The sequence below is a fragment of the Amblyomma mixtum genome, chromosome 1 (genome assembly GCF_055824585.1).
Source record: "Amblyomma mixtum isolate Tamu chromosome 1, ASM5582458v1, whole genome shotgun sequence".
Taxonomy (NCBI): Eukaryota; Metazoa; Arthropoda; class Arachnida; order Ixodida; family Ixodidae; genus Amblyomma; species Amblyomma mixtum.
This window is the reverse complement of record NC_143012.1, coordinates 28463563-28480629: the sequence shown is the minus strand read 5'-3', so window position 1 is coordinate 28480629 and position 17067 is coordinate 28463563. Positions and strand designations below refer to the sequence as shown.

At 45.6% G+C, this 17067-nt stretch overlaps 2 protein-coding genes across 3 annotated transcripts in view; one reads left to right on the top strand and one right to left on the bottom strand.

Annotated features, from left to right (window-relative positions):
• Positions 1-3194: 3194 nt before the first annotated feature.
• On the bottom strand, positions 3195-5573 carry LOC149365872 (mediator of RNA polymerase II transcription subunit 22-like). Its single transcript, XM_089546948.1, has 2 exons — positions 5226-5573; positions 3195-4264 (listed from the first exon to the last, which is right to left on the bottom strand). Exons 1-2 carry the CDS (start codon positions 5433-5435, stop codon positions 4043-4045), a joined length of 432 nt encoding a protein of 143 aa, XP_089403074.1. The 5' UTR covers positions 5436-5573; the 3' UTR covers positions 3195-4042.
• Positions 5574-5834: 261 nt separating this feature from the next.
• LOC149365871 (uncharacterized) overlaps positions 5835-17067 on the top strand; it is a 25589-nt gene continuing 14356 nt past the window's right edge. Inside the window, exons 1-6 of one of the 2 annotated variants that reach the window (XM_089546920.1) lie at positions 5835-6010; positions 6226-6306; positions 6440-6520; positions 6829-6909; positions 13283-13369; positions 14259-14421. In XM_089546920.1, coding sequence (XP_089403046.1) covers positions 5977-6010; positions 6226-6306; positions 6440-6520; positions 6829-6909; positions 13283-13369; positions 14259-14421 — 527 coding nt within the window. In that variant the 5' untranslated portion in view covers positions 5835-5976. Of the gene's footprint in view, positions 6011-6122; positions 6155-6225; positions 6307-6439; positions 6521-6828; positions 6910-13282; positions 13370-14258; positions 14422-17067 lie in introns of those variants that run through there. The other variant, XM_089546926.1, reaches the window with a different exon arrangement.

The window sequence follows — 17067 nt, the reverse complement described above, 5'->3', positions numbered from 1 at the left end:
CCCTGGGCTGATAATCCGGCGCGCGGAGCAACGTCCGCGGCTGCTTAGCTACCGGTCAAGCGCGTGTTTGCGCCTGTACAACAAAAGCAGCAATGTTGTACGGAACACGAACGCCTTCTAGACATCACTGTTTTATTGTCGGTTGCAGAAAAAGTAGACGAAAGTAGAAAAAAAAACAAACGCCGCCAGTGTGCACGCGCATCATGTTATGCGAAGGTCTCATCACGTCTGCGGTGTCCATTTCTTCACCGCTGTTCCGCCGGTCCCGAGTTGCATTGGCAGTGGATGTAGTTGGTGAACAAAAAATACTTGCGCCAACAAAAAGCTAAACGTTAGCGCAGTTTGTGAACGAAATGCAGACAGAAACAAACCCACTTCCTGTACCTAATATCGGGCGCGGAACGAAGCGCAGCGCCTGGGTTACCAAACTATAATATGTGCATAATTTTAAGAGATCAAGTATTTGGAAGGCCTTGGCAGAGCTCTTTTTTAATTCAGCAGTACACTATGTGAGGACTTCACAAATTTGGCCACAACTTCTTTTCGCCGCGCCACATGTTCGTCAATATCGGGGGGGTGTGGGGATCGCCACCTGAAAAAAAAAATAAACATGTCGTTAGTGCAAAAATACTAATCTAATTTGCACAGCATGGCATGAATAGAGGCGGCGACATGAACTTTTACCCAACTGCAAAGTGAGAAAAAATGCAGCCATGGCAACGTAAGATGAAAAATACACGGCGTGTACAGGACGGTAAACTCTGCCATGCATTGCAATAAATTATTCGCCTGAAATCGCATCGAATGCACTGTAAAAAAAAAATCCACACTATGCATAACCGTGCCAGAGATACAACAAACGCAGCGACTTGAGCAGTGCCCCGACCCGATTGAGATTGGAATTCTCAACACAGGTCGGCGATTCTGCCTGTCAGTAAGTGGTAATAGCGTTCCTTAGCGTACCAACCTATTAGATCGTGTAACTGCACATTTTCTGGCATTTGTGCACCAGTAAGTGCTGGCGGGAGCGGAGAAGGCGAGAATGCGAATCGCTTTCAGTCAGCTGGCTTGTATCGCTCGTAGTACGAACAGCCCTACGCAAGCGGCAGGAGGGGCTGAATTTCAATTTCATAGCGCGTATCTCCGCAAACAAACATTCTAATCATCAGAAGTGGATTCGTTTCGGTCATGTACTCGCTGTTTCCAAAATGTTCAGTTTGTAAACGGGGTACTCTGTCGCAAGCCTAGCATCTAAACTGTCACAGTCGCCATGTCCAAGCAGGCAGCGAAAGCGTTCATGAAAAACTGCGCTCCACGAAAAACTAGATAATCATTGCCCTCCGCGACCTTGTGTTTCAACACATTTTGCTTTCGTTTTTCTAACATGCAACACCGTGCCACGTTTGCCCTACAGGCAACCGGCGACAAAAAAGCACGCGTGAACTGCGAGCATGGCACTCACCGATGCTGATCGTTCGCTGCGTCGAGGAATGTTCTCTTGCTCCCAGTTGGTTATTGCAGGAGCTAATGGCATAGCACACACGAGGATTGACACGAGGCGAACGCCCACCCAAAATTTCTAGGCTTGGCAGGAATAAAATGGGCGAATGACACTTTCAGGGATCGCACGCTGCTTCGGCTGCAGCCCACCAGCTGCAAATTATCAGCCCAAGATGGCGTCGGCGGTAGGCGGCGCTCGAGTAAAACAAACATGGCGGCGCCCAGGTATCGAAACTAAAATGAGGCCGCGCTACCAGACGGCGCGAGCGTCGTTGCGGCAGGCGCGCCATGTTTGCGGTCGTTTCAGGCGAGCTCGCGCAGTGTCACGGTGCGCCGTGAGGTACCCGGCCTGAACTGTTAGTGATCCGTAACATATTTGTACGTTGTTGAATACGTCAGCGACCACTTATCTTTGTGGAGCGCGTATTGTGCATGAAGTTTGCAGCAGAATTCTTCTGCGCCGTGATATAACCGAGCTGCCTCAACTCGGCAGCAAAACTGGCTGGCTGCGCTGCACGCAAGAACGTACACAACTTGCAGCTTTTAATATCAGTTGATAACTGTCAGGTAGTCATGCAGGGCACATCGTGGATAAACAGCACGATTAATTACCGAAATTCCAGAACTGCCACCGCAGAAATTGATAATTCAAGCGCCTAGCTGTAGTCCGCGAACTGCTGACGCTTCTCAGACGTACGGTCTTTCAGCAGAAAGGCAAAACGTCATAGCTGCCTTATTTACCCGACAGAACAAATACTGCCATGCGCTCGCAGCACGAACGGCAGACACAGCGAGAATGTTTTGCAGTTTTAATTGTAGCTACGTAGCGCTGCTTCGTATGCACAAGACCGTTTTCGCAGCAACGCAGTGTGCAGCCATTCCGCTAGATTCAGTTGTAACACGTCACTTTCAGCAGGTAGAGGTGACAAGTTAAGCTACAGCTAAGTGAACAGACCCTTCGAATTACTCACCTCTTCAAAAACGGCACTTCGGCCGTCGGCACCCACAGCACGGCTCTTAGACTCACCCGCTTGTCAAGTAATTGCACCCTCTCATAGGTTTATATCCTTTAATTCCTTGGCCCGCCAGCAAACTTAAGCCGTGCACAAGGTGGGCCTCGATACCGGTGAATTCAACGCGCGGCGGCAGTCTTGTATACGTCGCACACCATGCCGGTGCCTCCGCATTCCTGCGGGGGGGTCGACCTTTTCACAAAGTAGAACCTTCTGAGCGTGCCCGCTCTTTTCTGCTTCGCACAGTTCACGAAGTATTCACTCAGTCACGCGGCGGCACGGGTCGGACAGAAATTACGTGCGGCGAGACGCGAAATACACTCACATTTCACCCATCACCAGCTATTCAAAGGCTGCGGCTGGCTGCGGCGGCCGCGCGCGCGACCACCAACATGGCGAATGCCGCGCCGGCCGCTAGCGCCCCTTGCGGATGGCGTCATGTGAATACCTCCTATACCTTCAGGTACATCCTTCAGGGACATGAACCAAACTGCTTCTAAACTGAAGGCATACATGAGGATGCGGAACTATTCAATGATCTTGAATAACATGGAAAATATAGTACCATTTGTTTATCAGTTTTCAAAAGGGGTATGAATTTGGTCATGGCCTGGGAATGCAGTTGTCTAAATGAAAAAGTTAAGGGGAGGCTGAGTGATGACTTTCTACAACATCAAGAAGTCAGATGGCTTCCTTTAATGGTTGAATGACCTGGAAGCTGAGATTTATTACAATTCTTTACTACAGGGGTGTAAGAAGCAAGACAAGAAAAAGCACACACGGAAACAAGAAGAAAGGGTGCAGAAGAATTTGGCAACGGTCCCAGCAATCTACATAACCACGATTTGTAGGTATGTTTGGCAACAAGGCGTGACGAAAGTCAGGTATAAAGCTGTATAAACAGCTTGAGAGATCTTGACTTCCTCTCTACACAGCAGCACTGACAGTAGCGAGAGTTTGCCAGGAAAGAAAAAAAAAGGGAAGTAATGCGATAAAGATGTAAGCAAGTTTGCCTCGCAAACATTAACAAGTGCAAAAAAAGGTGCTTATAAAGTGAACACAAGGCTTTAGTCTTGATTTTCAACTTGAAAAGGTTCATTTTTTGCTTCATCTTTACTTGCAGGACAGCAAATTCAAATACATAGGAGGAGTCGTTGCTTGGCGTTCTTGGACAAGAAAAAAAATCAGCATTCACTTTGTTATACTAATCTAGTATTGGGCATCACTCGTGCTCCAATAAACGCTGGCTGAAGTGCTGCAGAGGCAAAAATTTGAGAGTGGCTCAAGCTTTGTCTGTGCTGCTTCAGGTGGACAGCAGCACAGACGCAATGAAGGTAGTCACTGTTCAAGGACCTCCAGGGAACATCAACAGAATTGAAATGATGGAGAGTTTGTGAAAGTGCTGTGCACTAGCTACATGAATGGAAACATACAATACAATGAGCATTAAAATACACGGTGCATTACACAATACAACACATAATACAATGACATGATCTGATGCAAAGGGAGCCTCGGGGACGAGCAGTTCATTGCTTGTAGCACGTTGAGTAGTATTCCTCTTCCAGTTCATACAATTCAGCCGCCATGTCGTCGCGTAATGCCATCAGTCGCTGATCACAGTCCATTTGAAACGCACAGTAGCGCTGACTGTTCTGGGCTATCGAGTCATTTACAAAGGGGAAATCGTTGAGAATAAGGTACTGCTTTATGTCTGATATTAATTTTGTCAATGACTCTCCTGCACGGACCTAAGGAAAGATGAAAAGCAATGTGTTAATCATGTGTGCCTAATTCAGCATTTACAGCACAGCAGCCGAGCAGCCAAGAAAATGACGCCGTTATGTGGATGAGCAGTTATTTTTTTTTTTTTCATGGCTGTACTGGCAGTCCTTGTGCACAATTTACTCAAATGATGTGATGTGAACTGGAGAGTTCATCTGATAAAATGCTAAGCAATCGTTCCACATGCCATGTTTGCATGGCAAACCAGTTTCACTTATTAGCAATAATAACTTCGCTAATTCACGGTATAGGCTTCATTCCTCAAAATGAACCCCAGGTTAGTGTTTTGTCAAGTAATATGAGAACAGAATACGGTACATTAAAATCGTCGTATTAAGACGCAGGTTTTTTTCTAAATTAACTTTTGTGTTCCCTTAACCACTCTGAACTAGCACACTGATTGTACATACATGTTCATCTGTCATCAACTCTCTGGCTTGCTTCTAGCTCCTTCAATTTGTACCATCCGCTGCATTTTCTCACAGTATCCGTTCCACTGATCAATTTACAAAGCTGAACCATTATTGCTTACAGCAAACTTTCCACACTCCTCACAACCGTTCAGCAATTCACAATGCTGAACCATCATTACTTAAGACACAACATTTTGTATCATGGCTCAATCCTAAACGTGCGTTAAGTGCGAGCGTTTTGTAAATAATGCATGCATGGGAGAAACACCCAACGCATCATGACGACTAATATATGGCGGCATTGAAACAATTAATGTGTGTGAAACTTTATGATCGTCACCAAGTTCAGTGACTTGCACATCATGAAGAAGCTGCGGCATCACGCACTGAAAAGAAGTGCGCAGGTCTAAACTGACACCGCCACACACAGCATGTGTATGTAGCAACCAACTTAACATCGTAACATTCACCAAGCGCACCTTGGTCCAGAAAGGAAACTGCAAGCATAACTTACAATGTTTGCCGCTCGGACGGTCATTTCATAGTGGTCTTGTATCCCCTGCAGAGGCCTCAACACCTGTCCTTCTTCATCGAGAGGTACACGCGTGGATTTTATGATCTCCGTGAAGTTGTCGACCATCGATTTCATGTCATCCTTGAGTTGCTTGGTGTACGATTTCAACAAGGCTTCTTTGCTCTGACTGAGCCCTTTCGCTTGCGCCATCTTATAAGTACTCTAACCAGCGACTTGTCACGAAATAGCTCACGCGCATAAGCATAAAATATCTTTCAGAGATGAAAGGATATCACGGGGTCCAGCCAGGGATCTATATAGCTTGCCGACGCAGTGCACACAGCTACACACAGCCACAACCATTGGATTGGATTGAATTGGATTGGCGATCGCAATGTTGTTGTTGATATGACTCCCGCCGGTCTTTGAAACTGTGCTACGAAGAGCAGCAAAAAAAAACATTAACAAAAAGCGTAATACCTCACAGTTCGCAGAACATTGTCCACACATTAAAATAACAAGGCGAAGGAGAGGTGGCAGAAAAGAAAAAAAAGTTAAGTTGAGTAACTGAATTGCAATCTAGCCAAGCCGATCCGTATCCAACCTGAAGCAAGTCGGGTGCCCGCGAATTCTGGCGCTGTCTGCTCATTGTGCATTTAGTATTTTCTGCAGAAACTTCCAAATAACGCTGCAGCTTTATCAACCTGCTTTAAATGCATCACGATGTTGTAGGCTTCCACGAAATTGCAAGATGATGGAACCAGAGGTGATACTGACGGAACACTGTAAGCACGCGTCCCTGTCAGGCTCTTTCCTCGGCGTTGTATAACCCTCCTCGCAGAGGCGCCCCTCCTCCTCCGCTCTAAGAGTGTGTTCCTCGTATTTTGCCGTTTTTGTTTGTTTACTGGATGTTCACTGTCGCATGTCTGGTACGAAACGATGTTTCTAAGGCTCTGCTACTTGGCTCGTTGATAATTTCACTGGTTGTTTCTCGCCGCAGGCTACAGTACACTCCCAGTCAAGGTAGAAGTCATCGAGGGCACGAGTAACGCTTGTGAGGGGCTCCTTTCAAATCAGCAATGTACGTAACGTTCGTTTTGGTTCATATCGGCGTTGGGATATGACATGGTAGTGCTGTCACGATGGTAAAGGCTCTTTGTCGGAGTGAAGGCCATATGCTTGGTGCTAATTTCATTGGTTGTTTCTCGCCTCAGACTACAGCGCTCTCCCAGTCAAGGTAGAAATCATCGAGGGCGCGAGTAACCCTTGTGAGGCGCCCATTATAAATGACCAAGGTATGCAGCATTTGTTTTGGTACATGTCGGCGCTGTGTCGTGACCGGTAGTGCTGGTAGCCCTGTCACGATGCGAAGGGCTCTTTGTCTGAGGAAAGCCCATATGCTTGCTGCTGATACGCTTGCTCGTAATAGGCTTGTTGCTAATATGCTTGCTGCTGATATGCTTGCTCGTAATAGGCTTGTTGCTAATATGCTTGTTGCTAATATGCTTGCTATGCCCGTGGTGTTTTGTGTGTACATCGTTGCCTATGTCTTTTTGCGCCGTTCTAACCTCTCCGGAATTGCACTGGTTGTTTCTCGCCGCAGCCTACGGCACAATGCTAGCCGTGGGAGAAATCGTCGAGGACATGAGCAACCCTTGCGAGATGCTCGTTGCAAATGACCAAGGTATGCAACATTTATTTTGGTACATGTTGGCATTGTGGTGTGAGCACTTATGCTTGCTACTTGAAAGGCCATTGTGTCGAGCAAGTAATGCACAGTTTAGTGCGTTTTTGGCACATAAATGGACAGTTGCAGCTTGGTCGTGCTGCTAGAAATGAACTAAACACTGGCGGTGTTATCAAGAGTGCGGCACTGTTACTAACGTCCCTGCCACTATGTCAGCATAATACAGGTGCAGTCAGTATGAAAGGGAACAAGTGAGTGTGCAGTCTCGGGGGGAGGTCTCAGGCCCGTCACATTATGAAAGGGATCTGAGATCCCCTGTGCTAGAATGTGGGGACTGTATGAATCTAAAGTAAGCAGCCATTTTATATTCTTTTTGTGGCGGCTCAGTTCATTTCTTGATTGTTTCAAAAATTCCGCTCTGATCTTTGGTATGTATCATTAACATGTTTTCTAAAACCCGAGACTGAGAAAAGTACAAAGTTGGCAGCACTACATGAACGATAGCAGGAAAAAAGGGAAACCCGTGCCCTCACAGCACAAGTCAGTGCAGACCTGGCATCTTTGCTCCAAGGCCACACAATAACAGCAAGCACACTAGCAGAGCGTCTGGATCGTGTTTCAGGTCTGTCACATAAACTGAGCAAATAACTACCTTTAAAAATGATTTCTCACCTTTGTATAAAATGATGCAGGCTGCCAAACACTTTCTCTCTCTCCCTCTTTATTTCACTCTCCACCTGTGCTTGAATCACTGTACTCTGTTTCATACATCGGGTGTAATGCTGTCAAAGCTAGTGCTTTTGTTCGCGCTGCCTACATCAGCGATCAAAAGGCAGTACATTCATTGTGGTGAGCAAAAAATAATAAATGCTTTGCGGCTTGCTTATTACCTTGCACATTTGTCATGAGCTTGATTAAATGTGCACTTACTGCTGACGACATGCTCTCGCCTTCGCATGCCTTAGACCACTCTGCTGCTAAAAAGGTGCAGGATAACATGCCTCCCTTTAGTTTTTCATACTGGCTATTTTCATACCTTATGCCACATTGCACTTGATGTGTGAAACCAAGTATAGAGACCCCCTTTGATGGAGCCAGACTTTAACCCTTTGAGGGTCGAATTATTTTGAAGAAAACTTTCCCAGGTGGTCAAATTACTTTATTGCGGATCTTGCATCTACAAAATGTACATAATCGAGAATAAATAGTAAAAAAAATTTAGGAACAGTACTTTGGTGACAGCATCACTCACAACTGGAAAATGTTCAATAGAATAGAATAGCAACGGTGATAAGCAAGCTAAGAGCAGCACCAATAAAGATAGAAATCAACTTTCGCCGCCTCTGCAAAACAGTGCCCACAAAGAGAAAACACGTTTCGCGCGACTCCGTTGCGATCCCGCGGCGGAATCGAAACCACGTAGGCGCGTTGCCACAGAGGGCGAGAATACCTCGCGAGCAACGGTGATAAGCAAGCTAAGAGCAGCGCCAATAAAGTTAGAAATCAACTTCGGCAGCCCCTGCAAGATAGTGCTGACAAAAAGAAAACTCAAATTTCGCGCGACTCCGTTGCGATCACGCGGTGAAACCAAAACTGCAAAAGGGGTGTTGCCGCAGTCCTTCCTCCATGCCGCAGTCTGTGCCGCCGCGCTAAAGCTAGACATAAGTTCTGCTTATCTCCGTAAGAAGGCAGCACAAAATTCGAACACTTTTTGTAAGTCCTAAGAGGTGGCAGCACCTTCCAGTGAGCACGCATTGTTCTTTTGGCGCAAAATTTCAAACGGAAGATCGAAACCGTACCCGTACGGCAAAGACCTTGCGGGACAGAAAACCGCCGCCGTACATATACGGCAAAAACCTTCAAAGGGTTAAGCACTGTATATATGTATAAACTACTGGCATTCCTTTGTATTTGGGTGGAGGCTAGTACAACCTTGCCCAGTAAATTAAAGTGGTTAATGGCTTTATTTGTTACGTACTCCCCTCTCGCCATTTTTTTTTTTAACTTTGATTTTTGTTCTGTTTATTTCCTGTTCCTTGTTCTGTGCTATTTATTATGTTCTAAATTATATGACTTCAATTTCTGTGACATTTTGTGCAATTTCTCCATTCCACTTTTAAGCCGCCAGTAGTCTAGTCTTCTCTTGCTAGTTTCTGCAGCTTATGTTTTAATTTTGCTTTCACGGTCCCTAAAAACAAAGGCTACTGGAAGGCTTACTATGTCCTCTGATATCTGGTTGTACAGCTTTATAGCCTACAAGATCATGTTTAGTGTTTTCTACACTGCTTCCGCATGCTACACAAATTTTATCTTGTTCATACTTGCTTCAGTATTGCCCATGCAGCTTGATCAAGCCTCAGATAGAAGGGTGCTGCGTATTGAATTATTATACAGCGTTTCCTTCCGGATTTCTTCCTTACCAGCTCTGTATTCCCTAAATGATTCTTTTGTTCCCATTTCTTACCTCCACTTAGCAGTCTCGATATCGCGGACTTTAGTTTTGATGTTCGTTGTAACTTCCTTTCCACCGTTGTTGCCTGCGTAGCCTGTCATAAGCTTTCCAGTGCACACAGGCTGCGCTTCCTGTGATTATTGCACAATGTCCGCTTTATAAGTCTGGACGGGGTGGCATGACAACGGCGTGCATGCTGCTAGCACTCCTCGGCATGCATTAGGGATGGTATGATATGACAGGGGGCTTGTAAACCACATACTAGTGTTCCTAATTATGGAGGCACACCAGCGACTGAGTGTGTTGCCGTTTTTATAACAGCCTGTAGCATGCATGCTGCTAGCACTCATCAGCATGCTCTGATGTGTTCTGTTTTGCATTCATTGCATCTGTGCAATGCTGCAGGTTGCAATTTTTGCTTATTACGCATGACCTTACCGCGCCAGGACGGTGGTTGGGGGCATCTTTTGTTTGTTGTTGTGTGAGTAAGTGCTCGGCTGCTGACCCAAAATACGCGGGTTCGATCCCGGCTGCGGCGGTGGAATTCCTTTGGAGGAGAAATTCTAGAGGCCCGTGTACTATGCGATGTCAGTGCACATTAAAGAACCCCAGGTGGTCAATATTGTCTGGTGCCCTCCATTACTGTGTCCTTCATAGCCTGAGTCACTTTGGGACGTTAAAAGCCATAAACCAAACCAAACCAGAAGCATGAGTATTGTGACCATAGCTAAGCATGCACAGTTATTTGGTTGTTTATTGTTATATGCTACAGCCTTAGTAAGGCTATTGCTGAGGTGAGGCTGGGGGAGAAAAACAATAAGAATTTCAAATACAATTCAAGCACTAACAGAAATTGGGGAATATTAAGAAGACACAATGGCTTCCAAAAATTTATGACTGTTTAAACAACAGATCTTATGAAATAGTGATTCCAGAGCTCAGTGGTCAGGAAAAAAGACACTGTACTTGTATATATCGGTGTGACAGAAAAAAAGATAGGGCTGTGGCTTTGTAGCGACAGAAGTCTTGTTGAGGTGAAAGTAAATAACTAGTGATGCAAAGCATTGAGTGAGTGTAGCAGTTTTAGGCATTCAGTGGCAGCGTGAGGATAGTGTCGTCAGGCCTGAAGCTAAAATTGTGTGAGCGATCACAGTTCCACCACTGTCGATGGCTGTGCATTGGGGAAGTCAGTTGACTTTGTGATGTCATTTAAGTGTTTTTTGAAAGTGGGAGCCAGGAGATGACACAACAGGGTACACACATACATTGATTCAGCACCTCTTCTGCCTTACATGTGTAGTAAGATTGATTGCCACTGGCACAACAGAAATTCCTGCTGCTGTTGCATCTGTGTGCTGCTTCCAATTCTTGATGTCTACGCTCCTGTTTGTTCAAATGTTTAAAAATTAGTCTTTGGTAACTTCCGCCTGAACAGAGCCTTGCCATGCTGGTAGATTTTGCTAGTCGGTGCTGAAATATCATAATGGGAGTGCAAGCACTGTCCGTCTGAGCAGCTTTCCTTTTTTTTTTTGCAGTTTCATGGTTGTGGTGTTAGTTGTAACTATTAACACGCTAGTTTTAAAGGGCCCGTTACCAATCCGGCGTCAGCGTTGCCTTCGTTGTGAGCGAAAAATCACAAGCACGACTCTGGTAGGTGGTGCCCAGAGAGCAATTTAGGAGGCAAGTGGGCCACCAAGGTCATGTGACCTTGTGGTGTCATCACAACTTGCCCATTGGATAGTCACCAAACTGCCCACCGTGGCAGGTGGCAGTTAAATTAATGACGTGTCGCTCGGAAAGAGCAACCTGCTGGGAGCACCTGCCATCGCAGGGTAGTGGCGGATCACTTAAGCGCTGATCCACTCCGCCGGGAGTGGTATGGGGGCTCCTAGTGATCTGCGAATGCAAGGTAGAGAGAGGCCTGCATATGTGGGAACCCATTACGCTGTCCCGTCATACCCTTAAGGCTGAGCTTAAGGGGGGACACTGGTCTTGAAAAGAAAATTTTATTAATTTAGTCATAGTTATGAGATTTTCAGGGCACATGTATTTTTGTGCGCTGATTCTAGATATGTCATTTAATTTCATGTAAAACAACTCCTTGAGCACTTATGCACGTTTTATGGAAGTATTTTGTGGAGAGTTTTGAAGAAAATTTGCTGCAGGAAATTCGCTGAAATGTATGCCATTGGGTTCTCCCGACACCAAGGAATACAATAAGGGTAAAATTATCATCCTGGCTCTCATAGAACTTGAGTTATAGGGTACTGAAGCTGCCACTTCAGAAACAGGAATACACACTTTCCTTCTCATTTCTGAAGCGACAACTTCAAAACTCTATAACTTAAGTTCTGTGATAGGCAGGAAGATAATTTCACCCTTATTGTATTCCTTGGTCTCAAGAGAACCCAATGGCATACATTTCAGCGAGTTTCCCGCAGCAAATTTTCTTCAAAACTCTCCACAAAATACTAGCATAAAAAGTGCACAAGTGCTCAAGGAATTGTTTTACATGAAATTAAATGACATATTTAGAATCAGCACACACAAATACATATGCCCTGAAGATTTCGTAACTGTGACTTCATTAATAACATTTTTTTTTTCAAGACCAGTGTCCCCCCTTAAGTGTCCCCTCCAATTTTTTTTATTCTTCATGTGCTCTTTCTTGTTGTATTTTCCTTGCTGTGTTGAAACTAATTTGTGTTCTCAGTGAATGTAGCTTAGCGCTCTTCATTTATGTGAACTGATATCAAGGTTTGCTGCTTCAGTCGTGTGCCTGTCAGCTATCAAAAGTGAAGTGGTCAACGACAGGACTAGCAATTGGGCTCACCTTCTATAGGGGCTCAGTGGCAATGCAATTCAGCAGCTGAGCCAAGTTCATGGGGTCGAATATCAGCGATGGCATCTGCACTTTGATGGATGCAAAATATAAAAGTGCCCATGTGCTGTGCAATGTCATTGTGGGTTAAGGAACCCTAGGCAATTGAAAATGATCCAGAGCCATCCATAACAGTACGGCCCATAGCCTGGGTGCAGTTTCGAGGTGCTAAACTATATATATTGTATACACTGTATATATTATATTATAATTGCAGACAGGTAGTGTGTGTGTGTGTGTGTGTGTGTGTGTGTGTGTGTGTGTGTGTGTGTGTGTGTGTGTGTGTGTGTGTGTGTGTGTGTGTGTGTGTGTGTGTGTGTGTGTGTGTGTGTGTGTGTGTGTGTGTGTGTGTGTGTGTGTGTGTGTGTGTGTGTGTGTGTGTGTGTGTGTGTGTGTGTGTGTGTGTGTGTGTGTGTGTGTGTGTGTGTGTGTGTGTGTGTGTGTGTGTGTGTGTGTGTGTGTGTGTGTGTGTGTGTGTGTGTGTGTGTGTGTGTGTGTGTGTGTGTGTGTGTGTGTGTGTGTGTGTGTGTGTGTGTGTGTGTGTGTGTGTGTGTGTGTGTGTGTGTGTGTGTGTGTGTGTGTGTGTGTGTGTGTGTGTGTGTGTGTGTGTGTGTGTGTGTGTGTGTGTGTGTGTGTGTGTGTGTGTGTGTGTGTGTGTGTGTGTGTGTGTGTGTGTGTGTGTGTGTGTGTGTGTGTGTGTGTGTCTAATTACCTGTCTGCTTGGCCCCCCTCACAACCAAAATGAATGACATTGCACACTAGCTGTAGTATTCACAATGCAGTGAACTTGCTAGCATGCCTTTTGTGGTATCAGGCAATGCGCATTTTAGTTGATAATTATTGTTTTCAATATCAAAGCCTATCTTGCGGAGACAGCCATAACAGCATGCAATAGCAACAGCCGCTGCCACTGCTCAATGAAAGATGAATGAAAGATGGGCTCTAGTCTGGTCCAAAGTGGCTAGAATTGGGCAATCGGGATTTACACTGGCCGCTCAGCTTGTAAGAGCTTTTTGTGTGACAACTTGTTTTTGCAGACAACAGCTGCACAGAGGTTGGCAGAGAGGAAGAGGTTCAAACCTGTGCATACAGTATTTCCCTCACACCTGGCGGAAATGAAAAAGGTATGCAGCATTGATTTGTTGCCGAGCTTGCCAAGCTTACCATGCATAGTAATAACATAGTGGTCAGTTATGCTGGGTGCAGTGTAACCGAGCGCTGTGTATAATTATCACAGTAAGTAAACTTAGAAAGTGAACACTGTCGCATGAAAGCCCCGTTCTATTACTCTATATGTGTTGTGGGGTTTAAAATGGGGAAGATAAATACGTTCTCCCCGTTTTACCGCGGCTGACACAATTCAAAGCCGCGCGGACCCCACCCCGTGGTCGCGAGCGCTACCGAGCGCACGCCGACCACGGCGGGCCGTGCTCTGCGGGAACAAAGGAACGACACACTGGCTGACACAAACAAGGCATTTATTGCTATAACAACAATAACGCCAGCTAGCAACAAAATACACTGAGGAATCGAGGATGTCCGACTCACCAGCACGGTTACGAGCGAACGTTCGCCCACGGTAGGGCAGAGGGAATATCTCCGAGGCCGGACGGGACGAGCTGAGGGGAACATGTTTCCACACGAGGCCACCCGCGGCGAAGAGCGGAGCTTCGCGCGTGAACGTCCACACGCTATCCCAGTGCCGAGCAAAAGAGACCCCGTCGCTCCCCGCGAGTGCGCTGCAAAACGCCATCCGTGGCGCTGGTGTTGCTGCGACGCGAGCGCCCTCCCGTTAGAAGTAACCCCACTAAAGGGAGTGCGTTGTGGGGAAGCTAACCACAGGGAACTAGTGAGTTGAGGGAAAGCGAACGCTGGGGACGAAGGCGTCCCCACAGTGTAGAGAAAAATGCACAGTGGAAACATGTTTTCAGAGATCTTTCCTTGCTGACTGCCATTTGTTCTAGCGATGCTACACGACAAACTCCTGACCGTCAAATCTGCTGTGTTTTACAGGAGCTGGCGAGATGCAGCCACAATTGTGGCGCAATGCCTTGGGTTCGGTGCGTGTTGACCCAGACATAATAGAATTTGGCAAAATCCTCACTGACCCAGCGCGCCTCGAAGGTTTGCTGGTTGAATTCGGCCTTGGTGTCGCTCCTCCACCACCAATGCCAAGGTATGCTTACCGCTTGAAATGTTGCCAGTGTAGAATTGCTGGGCCTTTAGGTGATCTTCTTTCGTTACAACAAAGCTAGACGCAGGGCCGCAACTAATTACTGGGTGGATTTGCTGTACCGGCAGTTGCAAACAAGCAAAGCGCAGTCATAGAATTGCATGGTCCGGTGCGTGGACATGGCTTCCAGTCGGTGACATGTCGGTTTCTCTGACCAAGCAGGATGTTTATTCAGTTCACTATTTCTAAGCCTGTTTGACGTAAGTTTAGTTTGAGAGCGGGGATGTGCCAAAGCATGGAAATGCTAAGGCCGTTGTCGGTACATGCTGCCCAAGTCTCGCGTGAAAACGGTTGTTGCGCTTTAATATAATATCCCGCGTTAAATATCCCACTGCAAACTGGCCCAGTACAAAGTCTAGCACAATCCCACGCATATGTCAAACCACGCGACAAACACCAACATACGGCCGCAGCAGACGAACGTTTCTGCACTTTTGCACTCGATTTGGCCGCTGCGCCGACAGCACTAGTGCCAGGCTACACTCGCGCCGCAAGAACTGGCACTGCACTGGCACAGCAGTTCTGTGAACTAGTGCTGAAAGTGCAGCCGAATCGAGGAGACCTACTGTCTTGTACATTGTTAGAAATAGTTACACAAAAGGCACGATAAATGACGTGCTTTGGCTTGGAGCTGTTTCTTTTTTAAATTTGCTCAGTGGCTGTGGTATTCGGCGGCAGATCCCAAGATGCTGATTTGATCCTGGCTGCGGCGTCGGTATTTCTATAGAGGTAAAACACAAAAAAGCCTGTGTGCTGTGCGGTGTTAGAGCACAAATTAAAGGTGCACTGAAGAGGAATCTGAACTTGTCTTTTTGCCGCGGGAACTCAATCTACACGTTCCGAGCTTTCTTAGAAGCTTCAATTTATTGCCCTGTGTGGCCGATTTTCCTGATTAAATCGAATTAACGTCCGGCTCCCACCTTTTTTTTTAAAATTCTGCCTCGTACGATGGGCGGAGTCGACCAACGCGTGGAGTGCCTTTCACCCAGTCCCGTGGCGGCTTGCCGCTCTGCCATCGGCGGAGTAATACGTAGTAGTCCGTAGTAGGAAATTGTCTGCGCCGACTTTTATTTCTGCGGGCTTATTTTGCGGGTATATTATCTACGAATGAAACTATTTATTCATGGAAACCTAAAAAAGAAAATAAAGCGAAAGCAAAGCCTCCACGGAGCTGGCTGAAAGGCACTTCACGCGTTGGTCGACTCCGCCCACCGTACGAGGGAGAATTAAAAAAATAAAGGCGGGAGCCGGACGTTAATTCGATTTAATTAGGGAAATCGGCCACACAGGGCAATAAGTTGCAGTTTCTAAGAATGCTAGGAACGTGTAGATTGAGTTCCCGCGGCAAAAAGACGAGTTCAGATTCCTCTTCAGTGCACCTTTAGTCTGCAGCTCTCCGCTATAGCGTCAGTCATAGCCCCTGTGTCGTTTGGATATGTTAAAGCCCATAGTTCAGTTTGTTTCTTTTTAAAGGTGGTGTTTAAATACTGGAAAGTGAATCGTTTTTAAAAATGACGAAAAAAAAAAGGAAGCTCTTAGTGATGTCACTACAGGCTACTGATTTAATTGTGGGTATATATCAGCAAACCTTTCCATGAAGACTATTTCTTTATTTATGAGTTTCATAGATTAAAAAACGTCTTTTTGCGTGGAAAAAAGAAACTGCAAAGCAATTTGAGGAGCCTGCATTAATGGAGCGAAAGTGTTAGTAGTTTACAGTTCTTTAGCTGAGTTCATAACGTAGTCACTTAATAGAATGGGTGTACATATTGAGAACTAGATGGCTGCTTACAACAGTGGAGTATGTAGTTGAGACTCATCATGTGAAATGTAAAATGGAATGAAGGGGCATTAAAGTTCTTTTTCACAACGATATTTTTGTTATAGCAACAAGCAGTCTTTGCTGCTAGCCGTGCTCCAGGCTAGCCAAAAATTAGCATTGCACTCTCTTTCAGCATGAACAACAGGGCACAAATCATTGATTGTTTGTATGGGGAGATGAAAATGATTGTTAGTGCTTACGTGGATATGGAAATCTTCTCTTGGTAAAATGAAGGATTAAATGGAGAAACACCTGTGAACTCAGTTTGTGAGGAACTTCATTTCCTTCATTACGTTCATGTGATGGGGCTTACGTTACTGTAGGCGTGTTGGGGAGTTTGGGTTTAAGGGGGGACACTGGTCCTGAAAAAAAAATTTTTATTAATGAAGTCACAGTTACGAACATGTTTTGGCGGGCTAGTTGGGTTAAGCATCTTGAATAAGTTACGAAATCTACAGGAAATATGTATTTTTGTGTGCTGATTGTAAGTATGTCATTTAATTTCATGTAAAACAATTCTTTGAGCACTTATGCACTTTTTATGCTAGTATTTTGCGGCGAGTTTTGAAGAAAATTTGCTGTGGGAAACTCGCTGAAATGTATGCCATTGGGTTCTCTTGACACCTAGGAATACAATAAGGGTGAAATTGTCTTCCTGCCTATCATAGAACTGAAGTTTTGAAGTTAAGTTTTGAAGTGTTGAAGTTGTCGCTTCAGAAATGAGAAGGAAAGTGTGTATTCCTGTTTCTGAAGCGGCAGCTTCAGTA